The sequence below is a fragment of the Mastomys coucha genome, unplaced genomic scaffold (assembly GCF_008632895.1).
Source record: "Mastomys coucha isolate ucsf_1 unplaced genomic scaffold, UCSF_Mcou_1 pScaffold1, whole genome shotgun sequence".
NCBI classification, from domain to species: domain Eukaryota; kingdom Metazoa; phylum Chordata; class Mammalia; order Rodentia; family Muridae; genus Mastomys; species Mastomys coucha.
The window spans coordinates 73,164,030-73,188,969 of NW_022196891.1; the positions used below are offsets into that span (position 1 = coordinate 73,164,030).

A 24,940-nucleotide genomic window follows, 5' to 3' on the forward strand; every position below is an offset into this window, starting at 1 on the left:
CTTACATCACTTACAGACAACCATATTAACAATCTAAAGTCATTCCTGAAAGAATGGAATGGCATGGTGGCCTCCATCTTGATGATGACTGCCTTTCTCTTAGCAACAGCATCTGAGCACTTCCCACATCACTGACTGGTATCCCTCAGCATGTTCTCTATGGGATGACTGGTTCCCTATTGTGTATAATTTTCTTGTGAACCTTTCTCACAGCAGCTGCCATGGCAACCTGAGGGAAACAGGTCTGGAAAACAACAGGCTGGCTGAAGAAACATCCCACCTTAAGTTCGTTTCTATTCAGGTCATGACCATTTACTAGCAAAATGCCACCACCACTCACGTACCTCTGGTCTTGCTACTTTCTGTCAAGTTATCATAGCTCTGGTAAAAGCACATGTTGAACAATAATTTGTGTTCTGTCAGTTTATGACGCTACAATACAGTGCTTTTATAGTTATTAGTTATTTTACATTTTGCCATATAGTTAGTTTGCATGTGACCTTTGCTCAAGATGAACCCAAGTTTAGCTTTTCATAATAATTCGACAAAATTATGCATCTCCATTTCCCTTCCAGTGGGGTTTAACTGTGGTCCCTTGAAAATGCGTAGAGCTTAATGGCCATTATTATAACTAGGTGGGGTCTAAAATGTGACTAAATAATGCCTGGCATTTGTGATTTTTGACTAAGGTCCTTGTAAGTCTCCATCCTCCTGTTGACTTTTCCTGCTTTCTTCTGTGCCTTCCTAAAGCTTGTCCTTAAATTCCTAGCCTCTCAAATGGAGGGAAACTTCTGTTCTTTTAAAATTACCCAGTGTACTGGCTGGTTTTGTGTGTCAACTTGTCACAGGCTGGAGTTATCACAGAGAAGGGAGCTTCAGTTGGGAAAGTGCCTCCATGAGATCTAGCTGTGGGGCATTTTCTCAATTAGTGATCAAGGGGATAGGGCCCCTTGTGGGTGGCGCCATCCCTGGGCTGGAAGTCTTGGGTTCTATAAGACAGCAGGCTGAGCAAGCCAGGGGAAGCAAGCCAGTAAGGAACATCTCTCCATGGCCTCTGCATCAGCTCCTGCTTCCTGACCTGCTTGAGTTCCAGTCCTGACTTCCTTTGGTGATCAACGGCAATGTGGAAGTAAGCTGAATAAACCCTTTCCTTCCCAACTTGCTTTTTGGTCATGATGTTTGTGCAGGAATAGAAACCCTGACTAAGACACCTAGTCTTTGAGTATTCTGCCATAGCAGAATAAAACAGCTTCAAGCCTTCTTTCAAAGAAAAACGGACAGTCAGCAAAAAGCTAGAAGGGAGGCAGTCCAGCATTCATGTTCTTAACCTTCTGTTCAGGAGTCACTCCATGCCTCTGCCTGCCTCTGTTGATTAGCCACATGGATGAAGATGTCAAACACCTCAGCAAACTGCAAGACTTCCTGCTCATCCACCTGGCCGTGTGACCATGTGACCACGGCGAAAGGCACTCAGCTCTCATCTCCACGGGGACTTATTTAAAATATATATATATATATATATTGACAAGCCAAAGTAGTTTGAACGCCAACAACCCTTCTGCCACCCTCTTCTGTTAGGAGGAAGGCGCCACGTGCACTTCCATAGAGTCAGCATTGGTGGGAACTTTCTGTTCCTATAACAAGCAACTAAGACAGACAACTTGTGAGAAGAACAGAGTTACTTTTCTCAGTTCCGGTTGCTTTCAGTCCGTGGATCTAGTCACTCTATTTGGGTCATGGGGTGTTGCATTACCTGATGGTTGGGAGCCTGTGGCAGAACAAAAACTGATGCTCTCCTGGCCAGGAAATAAGCCAGGCTGAGAAAAACACCAGAGTCCCATGGTCCCTTTCAAAGGCCTATGCCCCTGTGACTCAAATATCAACTCCCATTAGGCTCCACCTCTTAAAGCTTGCTCCACTTCCCAGTAGCACTACTCTGAGGACCAGGGCCAGCCCCTTAACACGTGCATATAGGGGAGACAGTCAGCATTAACATTGTTATTGCAGGGGGATACAGCATTTATGCATCCAAATGCTCGTCCCATCATTTGGCAACTAGGACAGCCACTGAGAAGCACCTTGAGGTGCAATTGCAGGGCATCGCTGTTTAGTAGATTTCTCTTATCACAGAGAAAACTATCCCTTCGAAATTCCCCAGGGCCTTTATCACATTGGATAAAATCATTCAGCTCTATCAAATCTCCTGATTTTAAACTTGGCAAAGGGACACAGCACCTGTGTTACAGACACCAGGGAGATATGGAAGAGCAAAAAGGGTCTGTGATCTTCTATCAAACATTTATGTGGTGGCTTGAATATTCTCGGGCCAGGGAGTGGCAGTATTAGGAGGTGTGGCCTTGTTGGAGGAAATGTGTCACTGTAAGGGTGGGCTTTGAGAACCAGTTTCTAGCTTCTGGGAAGCCAGTCCCAGAACAAGATATAGAACTCTCAGCTCCTCCAGCACCATGTCTACCTGGACACTGTCATGTTTCCTGCTAGGACAATAATGAACTGAACTTCAGAACCTCTAAGCCAGCCCCAAGTAAATGTTGTCCTTTATAAGAGTTGCCTTGGTCATGGTATTTCTTCAGAGAAATGGAAACCCTAACTAAGACAATTTATTTATTGCCTAGGTATGCTGGACACCAACTACCCTTCCTGTCCTCACTTAAGTGAAGGTCTAGAGGAAGAAATGGTATTGCAGAGTGGTGACAGCCATGAGGGAGAATGTTTTGGGGTTTGGAGCAATGCAGAGGAGCCTAGAGCTCAACTAAAGGGAAAACCCCAAGGAAGGATCTCCAGTGGTTCCTCTCATCAGCCATTTGAGTTTCTTATCTATCATCCATCCATCTATCCATCCATCCATCCATCCATCCATCCATCCATCCATCCATCCATCCATCTATCCATCCATCTATCTCCTTCCTTCCTTCCCTCCCTCCTTCCCTCCCTCCCTCCCTCCTTCCTTCCTTCCTTCTTTCCTTCCTTCCTTCTTCTCCAGCTGAGGTTTCATTCTGCGGTGCAATCTAGTCTGAGCCTCAGGGCTCAAGTGGCCTTCCTGCCTCAGCCTCCTAAGGAGCCAAACCACATATGAACTCTGCCTGACTTCACGGCGTTGCTCATTCCCAATCCTATCTCAGACCTGTGCATTATTAATTATATTTAAGTCAAATTTGAAGTGACTCAGTTTGTAACTTAGCATTATCTCATCATCATATTATATAACATGTTATTAATACTAGTTATTTTATCCCAATATTTAGTAAACAAACACATTCAAATCTATAACGGTGAAAAAAAAACAAAGAAAAAAGAACTTTAAAAACCAACTCATATAGCTCTTATGAAATTGGTGCTCTCTGTTGGGGTATAAGACTAATTAATGGTGACTGTAAGCTGATGAGAAATGCTCATATAAGCAAGGAAGGAGGGCATTTGCTTCTTAATTTTATTGTATCTTTCTAGCAGCATCCTTTTATGTGGAGACCAGAAAACAGCGAGACTAGAGTTTTTACGATGTCATTTGTGCTGGCTCACAGAGACAGAATATAAAAGCCAAAATTGTAACAGAAATTTCAGAGGGTTGTTTTGGCAACAGCCTAGATTTTTGAACACCTACAGAACTCATTGAACATGGAGAAGTCAAACTGCTGCCTACCTAGAGCCACTGCATAAACATAAGTGTAGGGGAACCCATGGTCTTCTCAAAGATGTCCTGTAACAGAGTTAGGACTGGAGTTCCCTTTCCTTGAAGGTCACAGGGCTAGGGGTAAGTTGCAGGGGCAGAAATGAAGCAGTATAGTCTAAGATACAAAATACTAAAGTAACATGCTACAAATGCGCTGTGAAGAAAAGAGGAAGACAGAGCTGGCAGATACCAATCAGAGGTACCAGCTTTCTGTTCTGTAGCACGTGCCCAAGCGGCATCACCTTTGAAGAGGGTAAGATGAGAGCCAGGGCTAGCAGAGAATTACACTGCCACACCTGGGTGGCAGTGGAACATCTTGATCTTTGTTTGGGTCACTGCCAGGACAGAATGAAGACATGACAGATGCTTCAGTTCAAGGATTCCACACTGTGGAGAAAATGTCAGAATAGCCGGGCAGTGGTGGCACACGCCTTTAATCCCAGTACTTGGGAGGCAGAGGCAGGAGGATTTCTGAGTTCGAAGCCAGACTCATCTACAGAGTGAGTTCCAGGACAACAGCCAGGGCTACACAGAGAAACCCTGTCTCAACAAACCAAAAAAAAAAAAAAAAAAAAAAAAAAAAAAAAATCAGAATAAAGCTTCCCTACAACAGAGGACCACTTTGACCTTCAAATTCCTTCCCATTGGCCAGCTTCCGGATGGTAGAAGCTGGAATACCATGGTGTGACCTCTAGGGAAACTTCCAAAATAGGCTTCTCAATACTGATGTGAAGTTAAGACAGACACACTTGCCTACCTGAGAGCTGGACTTAGCAATAATGATAAATCAGCATGACCCGAGTCACACACACTCTTTCAGTAGTCACAGCACCTTAAGTTATAATCTGTTCATCTGGAGGAAGTGGCTCAAATGCCATCGTGAAATGTGTAAAATGTTCAAGTCAGAAACCATGGCAACTTTTATTAACTGTAGAGTCTGAACTTCAACCTCAGACATAGAATGCTTTCCTTTGAAGTCTTGTTAAGTCTAGCCAGTGGGTGTGAAAAATGAGAGCAAATTATTGTAGGAGAATGAATACAGATTCCTTGAATTCAGATAAACAAAAGTGAGGATGGCTCTTGGAATTAGAGAACAGAAACCCACTGCTTTTCTTTTTAAATAGATGGCAAAAAGAAAGCCATAACATGTTGTTACTGGTAAAAGGACTTTAGTATTGTTTCACATTTAAATTTTCAATGTAAAACCAGCCACTGTAGTTCCTGCTGTCATTCTAGTACTTAGGAGGCTGAGGTTGAATGAGTGCTGTGAGTTCGAAGCCAGCCTGGACCACACTATGAGTTCAAAACCAATCTGGGCTACAGTGTGACACTGTCTCAGAAAACAAGCACAAATGAATTATGATCATGAATAAATATCAATGGAATGTCTGCTGTTGAAGATGCCCCAGTGGTCAGTAGGATCCTGTGTCTGTCTATTATTCAGCAGCACAGGGAAGACTGTCTACTGAGCTCACCTGCTAATGAGGGAAGTCCCAAATAACAGCTCCATTCAAACCACAGCTGGCATCTGTGTGAATCACCTAACAAGATCTTAGTCACAAAAGACACAGATGATGTGATTCAGAGGATACAGTGTCTGAATATTGTCATGGTGTTGGAAAGTCTACTCAAGCACACCTGCATTGTTCTTACAATAAAGGATAATAAAATTGAGAAAGGTCAGTGGTATGTGCCTGTACTTGCAGCTACTCCAGAGACAGGAGGATTGCTCCAGCTCAAGAATTCAGGGTCAAACTGGGTAACTTAGTGAAACTTCTCTCAGAATTTTTTTTAAAGAAGACAATATGAACAAAAAGAAAAAAAAAAAGAAACACTTGGAATTTTAATCTTAAAAACCCCATAGTAAGATATGAAGACCTGTCAGTCTGTCTATCTATCTATCTATCTATCTATCTATCTATCTATCTATCTATCTATCTATCTATCTACCTACCTACCTATCTATCTATTTTTGTATTGACTATGTTCTAAAATTTCCCCCAAATTCTCATGTATACATTTATCCTCTCGTGGTGACAATAAGAAGTGAGTGGCCTTTGGGAATTGCTATGTGGTGTCTACCACTTCATCTTTTTTCCCATGCAGACATAGCAGGGGGATACTGACACAAGGGTCTACTTTAGAAATAGAGAAGAGGCTCTTGCCAGACATCATTGAGTTCCTTGATGCTGAAGTTACAGACTCTACACTGTGAGAACATATGTTTCTGTTCTTTATAAATTTGTCAGCCACTGACATTTAATTAGAGCAGCATAAGCTGACTATGATACTGTCTATGTATCATCTACCCATCCATCGTCCATCCATCCACCCACCTACCATCCATCCACCCACCCATCCATCTACCTACCCATCCATCTACCCACCCATCCACCCACTCACTCACCCATCAATCTATCTATCTGTTCACCTAACCATGATCTATCTGTCTGTCTATCTCTTTCTCCATCCCTTACTGGCAAGCTTCCTTCTCCTATTTTTCACAGAATATTTGATTCTCTTCTGTATTCTGTAACATCCCTGTAACTGCAGTTCTTCATGGATAGCTTTATACTGCTTTTGTGTAGATTTTCTGTATATTTGGGCACAACTTTAAAAAAAAAAAAACTGTACTGAAAGACTAATTTCTCCCTAAAAAGGCTAAAGCTCTTTCACAAGCAAGATACTAAAAAAAACAAATGTTAGATGATTTTGTAAAAGCTATTTCTAAGGCATAGGAGGCTATTTAATATGTGTCTTCTAAGGGGTGATAGATCAGTAGTATTTGGACTTTAAAGCTTTGTATATCTTGTACTGAGACCATACACATTAGGTATCTTGGACGAAGACTATATATAGTAGGTGTCTTGGACTACACATACATGCAGCATCTACTAAAAGCCAGGTATGCCTAACTCCAGGTACACAGGTACTATTGGCTCACCAATGTAAAAGCAAACCAGTCATTTTCCTACTGTGATAGAAACTTTCCTTATGAACAGGACCTGCCTAGACTTGAAAGTTCAGACAGCTCCTTTTCTCTGAGACACAATGACTGTCCTGGAGCTTAGACCTCAGTTCACAGCAGGAAGGAAAGCAGGTCTTTGTCAACAGCTTTGTTAATTCTCATTCAGCAATGTCTAGGAGAATGGGCTCCCCCTCATGCCTGCTCCGTTTAACTTTCCATTGAGTTTACAAGATTCGGCCAGGGTTACAGCTAGGAAGACACGGTAGCTCTCAGGTCCCATCTTCATCCATTTATACATCCAAGGAGATGCAAGCAGAGTCATTGAGAAAGATATCCTGCAAACTACAAAGGTAGCCCTACACCCCCTCTGCCTCCCAGTTAACCAAAGTGAATCCTTTCCTAAAAAAGTGTATGTTAGATAGGAAGTGCTTGGATAACAGGGACTCAATTTGATATTTTCAAGTAAGAAAAGTAACAACACATTTCAGAGCCACACTGAATGAGCTAGGTATTAATTAGTTTAAAAATAGTATATTTGGTTGAAAAAAAAGGATAATTGAAAATCTTGAGATTCAGCAATATCTTGTACATATTTAAACTTCTCTGCACACAGAAAACAAACAAACAAACAACCTAAACAACTGTAGGTGTACTCGCTCGTGTCTGGAATCTCAGCGCTCTGGGGACAGAGGCAGGAGCACTGCAAATTTGAGGTTATCCTGGTCTACATGGTGAGGCCTAGGACAGCCAGGGCTGTAGAGTGAGATTCTATCTCAAAAGACCAAAGCAAAATGAAACAAGATGATAACATTGGCCATAGTAACATGGGATAGGTTTCATGATAAATGTTCCTGAAAGTCTCATGTCAGAAAGGCTTTGTCTTCAGCCTGCTATATGGAAAGATGATGGAGCCTTTATGTGACCTAAAGGCCTAGAGGAAGGTCTACGTCACTGAAATCATGCCCTTGAAGGGGACATTGGCAACTTGCTCCCTCCCTATTTTTCTGATAAGCTTTGTAGCTGCCTTAAGCTGAACAACCTCCTCTATCACGAGCTCCCTCCACTCTGAACTATTTACCAATGACCCAGGCAACAGGGACAAGCGACAATAGACTCAACTACAAAAAAGCGATCTGTCAAAGTAAAGCATTTCCTTATTAAGTTAGTTTTGGATATTTTGTTACAGCATTATAAGGCAGACTATACAAGGATGGTGAGTATATATCCATCATAAGTAAGTGATGGATATTTTTATTTTCCTGTTTCAACATGTCTGATGCCACCTGGGCTCACTTACTTGTGTCGATCTGTCCTAGGTTTAAAAATTATCATGTCATGATGTAGTGACTAAAAAGCACTATGCACTATGTTCAAACAGCAGCCACCGAGGTCCACCGCCACCAGGTGAAGCATGAGGCTAACTGAGGGTATTGCCAGATTATCTTCCTGCAGTATGAGCATTCTTACTGGTTTCTATCTGTCAGTCTTTTCTACAGATTAGCAGTTTGCACAGGAAATGCTGAATAAATAATTTTGTTTTTACAAAATCTTTAAAAATATTTGGAATTGAGAATCTAGCTAGAGATTATAGGAATAAAGATAATTATTCCAGGGTGAAGTGTGGCTGAGGTTGGAGCTTACTGCAGATGAGTAGTGTTTTATGTGGGATTGTCCTGAAGTCAGAAACCACCTTCAAAGGTCTCCAGAGCCAATGGAAATGAGGATTGCATAACAGAGAGGACTTCCACTGGATTGGGAGAGAGAGAAATAAGAACCTAGTACTTGACTCCCTGGAAGTGGCTCCTTTCTTCCTTTTCTTCAGATCAAATTATTGATATGTGTCGAAGGACTGATTTGTTAGCTAAATATCATTTAATGGATATATTTCTTATAAACTAATATGCAAAACATTACAAGTCCAGTAGCACTGATTAATTATTTCCCTCAGAAGCTTTAATCAGGCTGGTCTTTTTGTTGTTGTTTTTTGTTTGTTTGTTTCTCAAAAGAGAACTAAGAAACATATTAAGTGGGATATACTGATGAGAGAAATGACATATCATTTTTACATGAAATTCAAGGAATCGTCACAGAATGTCCACGGTAAAGTAGCATCAACCTTGGCCTTACCCTTTAACTTCAAGGCTTCTAATACCTTTGAATCTGCCGTCACGTCGCTCACCAGCTTGACTTCAATGTTTTGCGACGTCAGCTGGAGCAATTTCTCAAAGAGACGTTGGCCCTGGGAAAAATATTCAGAGACAAAGGAAGGGAGAAACCTAAATGTTTGCCATTTTGAGTTGGTATAAATAAACTTTTTAAACTTTATGTATTCAGTTTGTAAAAGGCAAGTGCTTCAATGACAGATACTCACAGATGTGTGAAATTCCCCAGGTTTCTTGACTAGAATAGAAACACAAACGTAGAAGGCACTCTGTGTTTTCGAGCCTGTGCAATCCAGTAATGTGCAATAATAATTTTGATAACACAGTGCAAATTTACTTCCCTTTTGCTTTTAAAGAAACAGTTAAAAATATTCAGTCACTGCATCTGGCACGAGAAGACCAAGCGTTCTTCTCATTTACCAATGGTGTTTTTTAATCTCACCGATCTCTAGCTTTTTTCTTTGTAAACACAGAGTATACTTAACTTCCAGAGGTTTCTATAATGTCAACAGAAATCCTTGAAACTACTGTGGGCATTTACAATTTATTTTGTCTTGTTTAAAACCTAGTTCGCTAAACAAAACAAATGTTTTGTATAAAAATAAATAAAAATGTAAATCGCAGGCTTTGCTTACAAGCATGTAATCTTGATCAGATTTATTTCAGGTAGACTGAGTGACCATACCCAGGTATGATTTTTATTTCCAGACTGCAATATTATAGTATTTGTTTCCCCTCTATGTTTAGATAGTTCTTATCTTAAAAAGGAACTGGTCTATTGTTACTGACTTTCCATGTTTGTATGGACCTCAAACCCAAATACCTTCGGAAGAGCCAGCCAGATATTAAGGCTTAGGTCTTAATGGGCCCCAAGTGCACCATTAAGCTTCTCTTGATAAAAATCTGTGGTTGGTAATGATTATTTATAAAGGATTTGGTGACTGGGAGGAGTTGATGAAGCAAATGAAGATGCAAATGAGGATTCAGATGAGCATGCAAATGAGCATGCAAATGAGGATCCAAGCTGTGATTCCTGAAAAACCTCCTGGTGGAGCAGAAAGATCAAAGATTAAAAGTCTAATACTCCAAGGAGCTGGTGTGACAGCTGACAGCAGAAAAAGGTGTCCTGCACAGTCACCCAGCAGTGTGCTCTAAGCCCAGAGCTGGCCAGCAGCTAAGGTTCCATATCCCTTGGGTACTGAAGGACACCCTCTGCCATGTAGCCTGTTAGTAGAGGTTAAGGTTGCCCATGTGGCACTTACCCCAGACCCTCAAAGTTCTCAGTATCCCAGAGCCTGGGGCAATGTCAGCCCTCATAAATAGTGTATGTGTAGGGGTGTAATTAACAGGTGCAAACACCTTTTAATAAAGGCCTAAATAGAAAGTGGAAGACGGTGACCCCTGGCTGCTGGTTTGCTGTCTCGGTATGAGAGGCTTTTTCTCCCTTATAATTTATTTTATCTTTTTGTGTTTATTTGCGCATGTCTGTGTGAGTGTGAGTCAATGTGTTCCGTATATCCAGGGTTTCGTGGAGCCCAGGCACAGATACCAGATGCTCTGGGGCTGGAACTACAGGTGATCATGAGCTGTTAGACATGTATGCTGGAAACATGCATCCTCTGGAACAGCACTAAGTGGTCTTAACCACTGAGCCTCCTCTCCATTCCTTTTGGAGTGTAAATTCTAAGTGAAGGCATAGGTGAAAAGAGGTTTCATACACAAGATGAAGGTGAGCCCACATCATGAGGGCTATGGCTTTTTCTGCTCCACATCAGCAACTCTTCCTTATCAACTCGGTGCCTGCCACATCCTGACAAAGGTTAGGTGCTGCCTGCATGGGGCAGACCGCTATCTCACCCCTTACCATGGTCAACATATATTCACACAATTTGGTTGCATTTTCCTCTTTCGCAAACAAACAAATAAGCAAACAAAACAAAAACATTTCATGCTTTGGTAATATCCTGTAGATAGTAGACCAGTATTTTTTTCTTAAGTTTTTTTATTTTTAAAATTTTAGTTAACAGAAAATTTAGCACAAATAAAATATAAGCTGACACCTGTACTGTCTTCATTCATGGCCCTATGCCTTGAGCTTACTCCCCTTGCATTCTTTTGTGCAATTTAAAATAGAAACCAGAACTCTTATGCATGAATGAAAATAGAAACACTGAAACCTACAGACACAGGCAGGCTGCTATTAAGTGAAGTTGATTTTCCCCTTTAGTTGTGGCAGTTTCTCATGCTAGGCAATCTGAGCAGTTTAGCCATAACACTCACTATTATAAACGTGGGTTTGTGGAACTTCTGTACATGGACTTGAGTGGAACTTCTACTAAGTCATCTGTTTTGGACATATTATGTTCCTGTCCCAATATTTTTGTTTTAACATTTAGAATGTATCAACTTTCAGTGTGTTTGTGTGTGTGTGATCATGTGTGTGTGTGTATGTGTGTAAAGTATGTGTATGCATATAATGTATATGCATACAATGGAGGGTACATGTGTCTCTCTGTATGTGCATATGGAAACTCAAGATTAATTTGGGATGTCATTCCTTATAAATGTTTCCTTTATTTCCTTAAATGAAGTAATGAAATGAGAGCCAGCCATACCCGAGCTGTATAACTGAGCCCAGAGCATTGTTTTTTCTTTGTTCTAACTATCCCAGGCCCAGGCCTAGAAGATTCTACCCTCTGTATAATCTTACCTTCCAAGCTGACTGATTCAATCCAGCTTTTCTCAGCTTCTCACTGAATTGCTCAGCTTCGCCTCATACTAACTTTGGCAATATGTTCTAATCTTCTGGCTTATTCTGTCTTCACCTGTGTCTCTCTGCCACCAGTCTCTATAAATCTGTCTCAGTAGAAATGCCATACACATTCATTACACACCATATCACCATTCTCTCTCTCTCTCTCTCTCTCTCTCTCTCTCTCTCTCTCTCTTTTAGAATATATCGAAGACAGGTTTATTGGGAAGCTGCTCTCAGGTGAGGTAGTTCATTGACCCTAAGGACCAAGACCAGGGAAGTTGCCCTTGGAAGAGAAGTGGGGTGAGGAGAAGAGAGAGAAAGGGTGCTTGCACAGGGAGAGAGAAGAGAAGGAGAGGAGGAGGAGGAGGAGAAAGAGAGGAGGAAAGAAAGAAAGAAAGAAAGAAAGAAAGAAAGAAAGAAAGAAAGAAAGAAAGAAAGGAAGGAAGAAAGAAAGGAAGGAAGGAAGAAAGGAAGGAAGGAAGGAAAGAAGGAAGAGAGAATGAGAGTAAAGAGAGAGAGGAAGAGAGAAAGCACCCTTTTGTCTCTCAATGCTTTGAAGTTCTCCTGAGAGCTGGGTGTATCTTATCTCTGACTCATTCTGTCAAATCTTACACTGACTTGTCATTTTGTCTGCTCCTCAATTAGATGATGTCACTTTCAAACATGGCTGCTTCCTTCTACAAACTAACATGTACTTTCATTGTTAGGGATTAAAACATATACTAAGGGTATGTCTGCATTCCAGCCAGTTCATATTGTAGTCCAGGGCATGTCTGCATTTCATTTGAATCATATCTTTGCATGTGATTCCTTGCCAGAGCAGCCATGTTGCTGGATTAAAATCCTTCTACAATTCCTCAGATATCATTTACCTTATTTTTTGAGTTATTTTTGAGGCAGAGCTAGGCAGGTTAGCCAGCAAGCCCTGGGAGTCCACCTATCCCAAGTGCTAGCAATACAAGCTCACTCCATCATGTCTGTTTTGGTTTTGTTTGCTTTTTTGTTTTGTTTTGCATGGCTTCTGGGGATTAAATTCTCATCATCATGTTTGCGTATCAAGCAGTTTATAGCCTGAGCCATCTTCCCAACCTCAGAATGTACAATCTTTAAAGATTTAAATATGCTTATGTATGTGTGTCTGTGTGGGGGCATGTGCACATTAATGAAGGTGCTGGATGAGACCAGAAGAGGCTATAGGATCCTTAGAACTAGAATTTTAGGTGATTGTAAGCTACTTTACTTGAGTCCTGAGAATCAAACTTGGGTCCTCTTTCAGAGGAGTACATACTCTTAACCATCTTTCCAGCCCACACTTTCAAAGCACACTGTGCCGTGCATAGGTCTCCAGCAATGTTCTCTGTGTTGAATTCACTTGTTTAAAAAAAAAATAACAAAAGCATCTTGTCTTTTAAGTATAAACAATGAAAAATCTTATCCTTTCTGCTGAAAACCATTAGCTACTGGCTAGACTCATGAACCAAACATGAATATAAGATTGATTTTAAATGATGTTCATATATAAACATATATATATATATATATGGGATCCTATAATGGCAAATATTGATTGTTAATCTCACTGTATCTCTAGAGCCACCCAGGATACAAACTTTTGATAGATTACCTAGAATAGGCTAATTGAGGTGGGAACTCCCACCTTAACTGTGGGTGGCACCATCCGGGGAGTTACGATCCTGGGATTAACAAAAGGGAGAGAAGTGAGCTGAATATTAGCACTTATCTTTCTCTGCTTCCTGACACGGATGTTACCAACATGACCAACGGGCTCAGTTTCCTGCCACCATGACATCCCAGTCATCCTGTATCATATCCTGGAGCTATGAGCCAAAACGAACCCTTCCTTAATTTAATTTTGTTGGGGTATTTTGTCACAGCCAACAGAAAGGTAACTAAGACAGTTCTCCAGAAAGAAATGAGACTTGATCTGGCCAGATGAGTAAGGCCTTTACACGTCTTAACATAGACGGTGAAAATGAGGCTGGAGCCTTGGGACAAGGAAGACATTTAGGGAAAAATGATCAGAAGATGGGTGCGGTCAGGTTGGGTAGCCTTGCTATGCCTACAGGAGATGAGTCTCTCGGATGACTGGAGTTGTCTTCGGGGGTAGCTCTCTTGTCAGTGCTCTATGGAAGGACTTCTCCTTTATAAATGGAACTAGCCTTCAGAAAAAAAAAGGGTAAATGCACTGTACTCCAGGCAGAGGTACAAGGAGCTCGCCCTGCACATGCTGGTTCTGACTTGGTACTAGGCAAAATAATCCGTATATTCAAGATGCGTATTTTGGGGTGCCATATTCTGATTCTGGTACCCTTTGATGACTAGTGAGCAGAGTTAATAAATTATTCTTATTTCTGTTGTCTCAAACCAACTGGAACAGAGAATGAAATGCTCAAATATAACATGAAAGGAGAAAGCAGAGATACTGAGCGCAGCGGAGAAGTCATGCTTGGAACAATGAACAATGAAGTTGGTACAATGAATTTTAGGGAAGTGTGTAGCTCATGGGGCTGGTTCTCAAACTTGCCTTACAATCAAACATTCTGTTCACATAAAATTTTTTTTTTCATTTGTGTATGTATATGTGAGTGTTCATGTTTGTGTATATGCACACACATGTATGTATGTGGAGCTCAGAGAACAACCTTGGGTGATGCTTCTTAGGTGTCTTCAAATGTATTTGTTTAAAGGGTTGCTCATTGGATTGGAATTTCCCAAAGTATATAAGGCTAGCTGACCAGCATGCTTCAGGGCAATAAGAATGTGCTACCATGTCCAGATTTGTATGTGGGTTTTGGGAATCGAACTTACATTCTTGTGGTGGTTTCAACAGGAATGGCCCTCATAGACTCATGTGTTTGAATGCTTGGCTCATAGGGAGAGGCACTATTAGAAGGTGTGGCCTTGTTGGGGGAAGTGTGTCACTGTGGGTGTGGCTTTTGACGTCTCCTATGCTCAAGCTATGCTCAGTGTGGGACAAGGTCTCTCCTGCTGCCTGAGGATCCAGATGTAGAACTCTCAGCTCTTTCTCCAACACCATGTCTACCTGAATGCTGCCATGCTTCCCACCATGGTGATAATGGACTAACCTCTGAAACTGTAAGCCAGCCCTAATGAAGTGTTTTCTTTTATAAGAGTTGCCATGTCATGGTGTCTCTTCACAGCAATAAAACCCTAAGACAGTCCTCATGTTTATAAGGAAAGTGCTTCTTTACCAACAGAGCTATCTCTCTTGGCCCTAGAATCTTAAGCTTAACATTTCCTTGACCCTTTCTGTATTCTCCTGTATAGAACCCAGGGGCTCCACAGAGCACTTGGGAAAGCCACTGAATTTTACCCCTTCATCATGAAGTATGATATAGAATCAAGATTCTAAGATTTGATAACTAAATAAGAATCCCATAGACAGAAAGTACTCTAGAGAGAGCTATACCAATCTCTTTTTGTAAATGAGGACACAGGGGAAGAAGAGCAGCAAAACAAGCAAACAAAATCAAAACAACAGAAAGACAGGCATCCAACAACAAAGAAACAGACGACGAGGGGGAGCTGATGATACCCAGCTTGCTGGTGACGCGGTGGGCCTAGGAGCTCTGGCTGTTCTCGGACACTGTAGCTCTGCCTACAGAGTCAGTTTGTTGGGAAAGAGGTTACTCCCATGTTTTTGGCTCCTTTTTCCTGAGCTAGAGTTTGAGTCTCCTAAGCCGAGCACTTCAGACTAGAGGGGCAACCGATCACTAGCACGTGGAGGTGCAGCATTAGAGAAGAAAGACTCCCTGTTGCTGCTGTTTGCCTTGGAGTGGGTCTGACCTATTCAGCAGTGTTTGGGTCTGTGCTAATCAAAGAGTCTAGTCTAAGAAAACCCCAAGTGAAAACGGTCCAGAAGGGAAGCCATCCTCTTTATACAATGAACAACAGCACAGGAAACGTGATAACAAAAACAATAAGGAACTTTTGTCTCTGTCCTCCTTTTACAGGTGCCTCAAGGGGGGAGGGGAGAGAGAGAGAGAGAGAGAGAGAGAGAGAGAGAGAGAGAGAGAGAGAGAGAGAGAGTCTTATCACAATATAGTGTAGCTTCCAACATATTTTGTGTGTAGGAGGCGCTTTCAATGCCTCTTACTTACAGCAAGAGTTTTTTAGACCCGGGCCATGATCAGGAGCCTGCCTCTACTGTTTAGAAGCTTAAGGCGGATCAATAAGACTCAGCTGTGGGATGGGCAGTAGAAACGGAAAGGGGAAAGACTGTCTCCCACTCCCTTCAAGAGGGATCACCACATCTCACTCATATATACATTCATTGTTCTGAGTCAGGGGCGGAAATGGGTCACAAGGGAAAAGTAAGCAACGTGATACAACCAAGGCTATGTATGCATTCCGCTGAGCTTGGAGGAGTTAATGACATTGGAAGTCCACAGTAGAGTAGGACTGATTACAATGTCTTTCTTAGAAGACTCTGAACAGGCTGCCTACGGAATATATAAGTAGGATGAACATACAGTTGTAAATAAGCCCAAAGTCCGTGATTAACTTAGTTATAGGTTGGGTGAAAGGTTGATGTTTTAAACAGTATTTCTCAGAAAAAAAAAAAAAACCTACAATTCCCACAGCAGCAGAGTTAAAGTCTGGGGAGCAAAGGCAGCTGAGGAGTGTCTTTTACCTCATTTGAATGACCCCAAGATGTTTGTTCAACAAGAGGCAAGGCAGATGCTGACGCAGCACCCCCCAGGCCAGGGGCTGAGAAGGAATTGGATGGGAACCAATTGTTCTCCACTTGCCCCAGTAAACCCTTCCAGCCTTTACCTTCATCCATAGGAAAGAAAAAAGCCACCAGCATTCTGATAGAGAGAAGTACCCAGACATTTAAATGGATCCAACACAAAAGGTATAGATGTTTGAGCATTGCCATGCCTGGAGTCTTGAGTGTCCTCCAGAATTTCACGTGTTACCTTCTAGGCCTCCTAGTTAACATTACTGGGAGGAGAGGGAGACATGAGGAGGTGAAGCCTAGTGAGAGGTCTTCAGATCTTGGTGATACCTCTTAAAGGGAGTGGGAGACAGTCTTTCCCCTTTTTGTTTCTACTGCCCATCCTACAGCTGAGTCTTATTGATCCGCCTTAAGCTTCTAAACAGTAGAGGTTCCTGATCATGGCCCACACTTTGCAACATTATGAGTTGAAATAATTTTTTGGTCTTTATAAATTGACTTTCTTAGGTTTTCACCAGAGGGATGGAAAGGTGACTTAACACAAACACAGTGGGCACCTGATAATACAGAAGCCAAGACCCAACTACATGTGAATTCCCCAAGATAGAGAGGTGTGGTTGGGATGGAATGTAGGACTTTAACATGAACTTGGACAAGTAATGAACGCACACTACAACCATGCTTCAGGTTCAAGCTAGCAGCCTGTGGTCATTTGAATATGCTTGGCCAATGGGAGGTATGGCCTTATTTGAAGATTAGAGGATTAGAGGAAGTGTCATTGTGGAGGCAAGGCTTTGAGGTCTCACACATATGCTCAAGTGTGATCCAGAGCCTGCACCTGGCTCCCTGTAAAGATAGTCTCCTTCTGGCTGTCTTTGGATCAAAATGTAGAAGGAGGATAATCTCCTAGGCACAGGGAATATTCAGCTAATCAGTGGATTGGAAGAGAAAAAAAATCTGTCGAACTCAGGAAGAATATAAATCTAAAAAAAAACTCCAAACCAAAAAAAAAAAAAAAAAAAAAAAAAAAAAACCAACAAAACAAAACAAAAAACAAACCTGAAAACACACCTGAAGCAGAGGCACATTTTCTGGTAGAGAAAGACCTGGATCCTTTTGTAAAGTAGCTGGACATCAAGGATGGAAATTCTTACATGCCTCTGGTCAAAGGAAGGGATGGAGTGACTCAGAAAGCGACTGGCAAGGAGCCGGCCACCACAGCACTAAGTTCCACCCAGTGGGCAGATCATAGCCAAGAATCCTGTGCCTGTACAAGATCTTCACATGTGGGGGTGAAACAGAGAAAAACTTGTAGATATTTAGAGACTTAGCAACTGTACTGCCTGCATACCCCATATGAGGAACAGCTTTAAGGAAAGACACTAACCAAATATAAGAAAAAAAAAATCAACCCTCTGGAGACAGTAAAAGGAGATAGAAGGAAAAAGGAATGAGTGGGGCATAATATTTTCTCCATTAATATTTAATGCATTTGCTAAATAAAGACTCTTAATAGAAGCGATGCATGATGTAAAACAGGAGCAGGTGCATCAGGGACCCTGAAATAATAGACCCCCCAAATTAAAATTTCTCCAGAGAACAGATGCACGGTGAGTTGTGGTGCCAGAGGAGCAGCTGTATCTTGTGTAATGAATCCATCTGTATGTGTGTGTGCGTGTGTGTGTATGTGGTGTGTGTATGTGTGGTGTGTGCTAGTGTGTGTGCACATGTGAGTGTATATATTTACATGTATGTGTTTGTGTATGCATCTGTGTGTATAAATTATGCATGGACTATCAACTGTCCAAAACTTTTTAATAGCCACAGAGAGATGATTTGACTTTTTTACTGAAGATATTTATAGCAAGAGGCTGTTGTAATATAATGAGAAAATGTCCAACTGTCCTTTTTAAAGTAAAGTACTAAGCCACAGATGTTGGTACACACCCATAATCCTTGCACTCAGTCGGTAGAGGCAGGGGAATTGTTACAAATTTGAGGTCACCTACGGATATCTGGTGAGACTTCGTCATAACTCAAAACATCAAGCCAAAAGTGACAAACAAAACAACAACAGAGAGAGAAGAGAGAGAGAGAGAAAGAGAGAGAGAGAGAGAGAGAGAAAGAGAGAGAGAGAGAGAGAGAGAGAGAGAGCTATAAGATAGGGAATGCATGGAGAGAAAAAAGAGAAAACAAGCAAACAAGCAAACAAACAAAGCCCCAAGACCCAGATAGGACAAGCCTAGTCTTCTCTTGATCCAGAGAATGAAGAATAATGCCTTTGGAGCCATGATTTATTGGCACCTACACTACTGGCTTTGGGAGAAATTACACAGGTTAAAGACCTGCCAAGAATGTTATTTATGCATTTGTATCAGAATAATGATCTCCCTTGGAAATATACTGGAATGCAAGCAGGGGCATAATCATAATTTATCAACAGATGGGGAGAGAGGAACATGAAGAAGCAGCAGAAAGTACTGAGAAAGAGCAGATTAAGGGAAGACAGAATCTATGGGAGCCTGAGACCTGCTGAGCCCCAAAGGGCAGAGACAGGCCTATCTGAGTGCATTTTCTTGCGGCTCCTTGCATGGCTGTATTCCTACTTTGAGTGTTCATAGGTGTTTTGGGATGGGGGGGTCTCCCTTGCTGTATTTCAAGTTTGTATTTCCAGCAAACAGAACAATTCCCCTACAAACATTCTGCTCAATGAAGGCACATTGAAAACAGTTCATGGTCACTTTTTTAAAACTGGAGAATGCTGATGTAAGCATTTGCTGGGTGTTGATGGTGCAGAGCTGGGGAAAGGTACTATTATGACAAGGGGACACCTTTCCTCTTAGGCTCTTTTGGCTCGTGCTGACACTGCACCAGGAAGTCTGGGGAAATTATGTTCAGTCTGGAGATGACAAGTAGCTCTCGGGAGTCATTTATGGTTTGACATCAACCCACAGCTCCCTGCTCCTCCTGGCTACACGCTAGACAATCAAGTCATGGGGATAAATACCACCCAGGCTCCACAGTCCAGGAATCCATGAGTTCCTCAAACATATGCTGTTGTTTGGTTCTGGAGAGAATAATGGTGATACATAGGATTAAATTGAAGTGGGCAAAAATCAGACAGACAAGCCAGCTGGTGAAGGGAGCAACCTGGGGCTGTCTTAAACCATGAAATTCAAACTATGTTTATTAGACTGGCACATTTTCCATCAGCCATTCTCAATCTTGGCTGCCCAGCGGACTCCTCTAGCCATTTCTAAGCTTGGCCTCTTTCCAAATGTTATAATGTAAAAGTGCTCCAGTGGGGTGGAGGGACACATCCATCTATTTTCAAAGCCCCTAGGTTATTCTGGGCAGTCATGGTTATAAACCACCGCATCAGGGGTGGGAACTGAGGAACTACAGAGGGCAAAGCACATTTGTCCTTCTCCTTTCTCTACCTGAGCCTGAAGGACAATGCAAATACATGTTCTGGATAAGATCTTGGCCGTTTCTCACAGAGGCCGAAGTCTTTATGGGCAACGGGATATCATTCCCATTTTACAATGATTCAGAGTCGGGTATCCACTAAATATAAGGTCCTGAGTGTGGAAAACAGAAGTAGTGCTGTCTTGAGTCCTGTTTCATTGTTGCAGAAAGCAATATGAGGCACATATCATCTTATGTTTTCTAGATGAGGAAATAAGAATTGTAGGGGTTATGGCACTTATTCAAAGTGGCCACAGTTATTAAACCACTAAGTATATCGAATACATCAAATGCCAAACCCTATAGCTGTGATATGTTGAAGGTCCCCCATGGGTCCATGTAGTCAGTGGCATATACTATAGTGAAAAGACTGTGGTTATATTAGTAGGGTTTTTTTTCATAATACATCAGAATATAATGGCAAACATGGATTTACTCATTTATGTGATTTTTACTTTTGGCGCTTCTGTGAAGAATGGCTCCATAACTTTGGGCTTCAGATGAAGCAGCACCTCAGAGTGGGAGCCGTGTCTGAAGAAGCCACTCACCACATGGGGCATGAGTCTGAAGAAGAGGGAAAAAAAATCAGCATCTCACAATCCTCTTTGAGAGCTGATGGCACACCCTCATTGGCGTAAGGACTTTCCACAAGGCCCCTCCATCTCCAAGTTTCCACTACTTTGCAATGGTCCCCAGTGCTTGAGAGTCTGTCACCATGACAACATAGATAGACATGAAGGGCATTGTGTTTAGTGAAACAATTTAGGCACAGAGATAAGGACGCTGATGGTCTCCCTCGTAAGTGGAATCCAAACAACGAAACTCATGGAATACTAACAGTGGCTACCAGAGACTCGAGAGAGAAGAGTGTGGGTGGAGTAGGGGGAAAGCGACCCATGGGACCAAGAGGTATGATTCCATTGTTTGGCAAGACGAATATGTTCTATTATTCTGTGCCTTGCAGGGTGAATATAATTGACACTAATGACTTATATACCTCAATATAGCTGGAAAAATTTGGATATATTTGCCATCAAGAAATGACAGAAGAAATGCATATGCTAATTGCTCTGAGCAAAACATTATTCGTATGTATGATTCCATACATCATACCATATCTCCTAAATATGGATGAATATGTGCCAGCCAAAAAATACCACCCTTAAATATAAGAGATAATTAATAAATAACCTCTAATATCACTGAAAAATAGGATTCATCTGAGCTCCAGAAATAGTATTTTATTACAAAGTGGAACCTGACCATGGATGTGAAGGGTGAAGGGACCTTACATGTCTGCAAGTCGCAAGACCTAAAGAAGAAAGTAGGGACTGAGATGAAAGGGAGGGGAACCTAGAGAGCCACTGATGATGGAGAGTTGAGATGGAGACTGGGAACAAGGGTTATGGACTAATATGAAAAGTAATTATAACAAAAATGCCAAGTATCACTTATGAATTAATCATAGGATGGTTGTGAAACAAGTATGGCAAGGAAAAGCCTTATAAGTAAGAGGAAACAAAGGCCCTTGGCTGTTGGCCAAGCCATAGCAAGAGTCAGTTACAATATTGGTACTGCAAGGGAGGAATAGGTGTGGCTCCAGGCAGACCCTGGAGATAGGAGCCTACCGTGGGTACAGCCAAATGAGTCAGGACATCAGGCTGCACACTCCCTGTGCTATGCAGCAGGGCTAGCCTTCATACTCCTGTGCACTGGGATTATAGATATGTGTCACCAACCAAGGCTTGTTTTAGTTTTCATCTCAGAAAAATATAGATTGAGGTTGAAGATTATTTTCTAATAGAATAGAATGTTACTTCTTCAGGATCTAATATGTCAGAAAATATTATTACCAGATAAAAAAAATGTACCAGAAAACAGCTGACGAACCAACAGAAAGGTAAAAAGAGAAGCATAGAGAATTCTGAAGAATGGACTTTGGAATGTTGGTGGGGGCATATATTTCAGATCTTTACTGAAGACAATGTGGACCCTGACTTCCTGAACACCAGGGGTAGGAAACATGTTCTTCAGTGGATGAGTTAACAAAGACCAAAGAGCAGATGGGCAAGAGACGGACTTGTATCTGTTCTCTCCCCTCTCCCTCCCTCTCCCTTTCCCCCTCCTCTCCCTCCTCTTCCCTTCCCTTACCCCTACCCTTCCTCCCTCTTTTTCTCTTTCTCCTCCCTTCCTCCTGCCCTTCCTCCTTCCTTCTCTCTCTCTCTCTCTCTCTCTCTCTCTCTCTCTCTCTCTCTCTCTCTGTGTGTGTGTGTGTATACACATGCATAAAAATCCACGACGAATAAATTGAAGGTCAGAATTCCCACATATCAGAATAGGTTATCTAATCCTTATCTTTGAAAAACATTGCCTTTTTAAATAGGCAATAGCTAAGTTTCCGTCATAGTGAAAGCCTCTAGCTCATTACTGGTAAACAGTGTTGAACTGACTAGAACACAAGCTGAGGTGTATGCACAGAGGAGGGAATACACATGATAATGTTTCTGGTAGTAATGATCACACACACAGGCTTTAACTTAGTCTAGAGCATCTGCTATCACCCTGGCTTTGGTGCTGAGAAAATGGAGGCACAGACAGTCTTGTATCCTGGTCGAAATCATGTAGCTGCTAAGTAGGCAAATCCTACAGGATTTCTGAAATCTGCTAATCACCTAATGTGTGGAGAGAGGACCCAAGCTGTACTTTGCAAATGACCTTCTGGATCATTGCACTCTCTCCCTCTCTCCTCATTAACTCTGCCAAATTCTGTGCAATTTAAACGATCCAAATTTTCCCAAATCAAACACTTTAATGTATCATCACTTGGCAATCGTGCCAGTTGGGAGCTCTCTGGGAGGCCAGCATCTAATTGATTTCACATAAATGCATCTCTTCAACATCCATTGTTGCAGCTCATTAATTATTTCATTTGGTACCTCACTGAAGTCAGAAAGAATGAGTACTCTCTCTGCACAGATCAGGGAGCTCTACTGATCAGCCCCCAGCAGCCATGCTTCTTGGCTTTCTTCACATCTTGATTTCATAAAAATCCCATCATTTTATCTCATAAATTAGCAATCAAAATGTCCTATAGATTTCAGTATCATTTTAGAAAAAGTCATCATCGTGGCAGGAAGAAATAAAATCTCTTTTTCCTAACCAAGCGTTTTCCCTAATTTCAAGGTATGGTTGCCATGGCACTGTGGGCTCCACTAGCCTTCAACTGGGCCTTGAGACAGTGCAAAGAATAGAAGGAAACAGGTATGAAGGCTGATTACCCCAGTGAGATGTAGGGAAGATAAAATGAGGGTTTTACAGTGGGAATCAAAACAGCTTACCTTTGGAGACAACTCAATGGGTGCTTTTGGTGTAAACATGAAGACCCATGCTTAATTTCCAGGACTCACATGATGATCTGGGCTTGGTACAATCCTAGTGTAATTCCAGTGTTGGAGAGGTACATGAAGGCTCTATTGGCTTACCAGCTCAGCAGTCCAGCCTAATCACCCTTGAGGTGACCCATTTAGAGACCCTGTCTTCGTATACGAGGTGTGCAGTTTCTAAGGAATGGTACCTGAAGTTGACCTCTCTCCTTTCACAGGCAAGCACACATACACATGTGCACCCTCACACCCATTTTTCGCACACACATACACTAACACACATGAAGCACTTTGGAATCAAATACATAACATATTTTTAAGCAATGTCAGTTTCCAGGCAATATTTTTGGAAAGTCCACATTGATCGTTCCTGTTAACAACAGCCGCCACTCATTCATTCTTGCAAGCTCGCCTCTCATCTAGAGGAGACACTGATCCCGGGGACATGTTTATTTGTGTGTGTCTGCTGCTGAGCTGGGCTTGCCTGCCAGAGTGTAAAGTTCTATTGAATATTTTGCTTTCAGCCACATTGTAATAAATAGGTGCTTTGGCTTATATCTCCTGCTCCTCTTTCTGCTGCTTATGGTTCCCCCCGAGCAATCTGTAGGCTCTGTTAGTTTAGAAATAACTGTCATGTTTGACTATTATCCATTAGATAAAAGATAGTTTCTTTACAAGAGATGAAGAGGGTGTTGGGAATGTGACTCAGTGGGTAGAGAAGCTTGCCTAGAATGCAGGAGACCCTCTGTTCAGTCCCAGCGGTGCCTAGATATGGCAGCTTATGTCAGCAATCCCATAACATGAAAGGTAAAGACAAGAGGACCAGATAGTCAGGTCAACCTTGGCTAAGCAGCAGGTTTGAGGACAGCCTAAGCCACTTAAGATTCCATCTCAAAGAAAAAGAAGAAGAAGAAGGAGAGGAAGAAGAAGAAGAAGAAGAAGAAGAAGAAGAAGAAGAACAAGAAGAACAAGAACAAGAACAAGAAGAAGAAGAAGAACAAGAACAAGAAGAAGAAGAACAAGAACAAGAAGAACAAGAAGAAGAACAAGAAGAAGAGGAGGAGGAGGGGGAGGAGGAGGAGGGGGAGGAGGAAGAGGGGGAGGAGGAGAAGAAGAAGAAGGAGAAGAAGAAGAAGAAGAAGAAGAAGAAGAAGAAGAAGAAGAAGAAGAAGAAGAAGAAGAAGAAGAAGAAGAAAAAGAAAGAGAAGAAGAGGAAGAAGAGGAAGAGAGGAAGAAGTAGAAGGAGAAGAAGAAAGAAAGAAAGAGAGAGAGAGAAAGAAAGAAAGGAAGAAAGAAAGGAAGAAAAAATCCACTACCATAAGAAAGAGCATGAAGGAAATTTGATCTGTTTCTTATGGAAAAAGACTATGGGCTGAGGGTATGGCTTCACAATAGAATATTTTTCTGGCATGTACAAAGCCTTGGGTTCAATTATTCACTGCACAATTAAAGAACAACACACAATCAGATGCAATATATGGAATGAGCAGGTTAGGAAACCCCCTGTAAAGAACTAGATGCTAGCTGAGTGTGGGGTTTCATGACTTGAACCCAGCACTTGGGAGGCAGAAGCAGGAGGATCTCAGTGAATCCAAGGCCAGCCAGGTCTGTATAGTGAGTTCCAGGACAACCAGGGATAGCTAGACTGTACTGTCTTAAAGCAAACAAACAAAATACAAATGAACAACAAAAGATCCACAGCTAGATCCTAGAACACATTCCTGCTTCTAAAGTTGTAAAACTCAAGATTTGTGCCAGGCTGGATCTCTCCTCACCACAGACTAATAATGAAT

At 41.8% G+C, this 24,940-nt stretch overlaps 1 protein-coding gene across 5 annotated transcripts in view; it reads right to left on the reverse strand.

Moving 5' to 3' along the window:
- Nucleotides 1-24,940, reverse strand: part of Pld5 (phospholipase D family member 5) — a 343,011-nt gene that overhangs the window by 98,620 nt on the left and 219,451 nt on the right. For 4 of the 5 annotated variants that reach the window (XM_031390574.1, XM_031390566.1, XM_031390584.1 and 1 more), the window contains one exon: nt 8,784-8,895. In XM_031390574.1, the coding sequence (XP_031246434.1) occupies nt 8,784-8,895 (112 nt within the window). Of the gene's footprint in view, nt 1-8,783; nt 8,896-24,940 lie in introns of those variants that run through there. The other variant, XM_031390610.1, reaches the window with a different exon arrangement.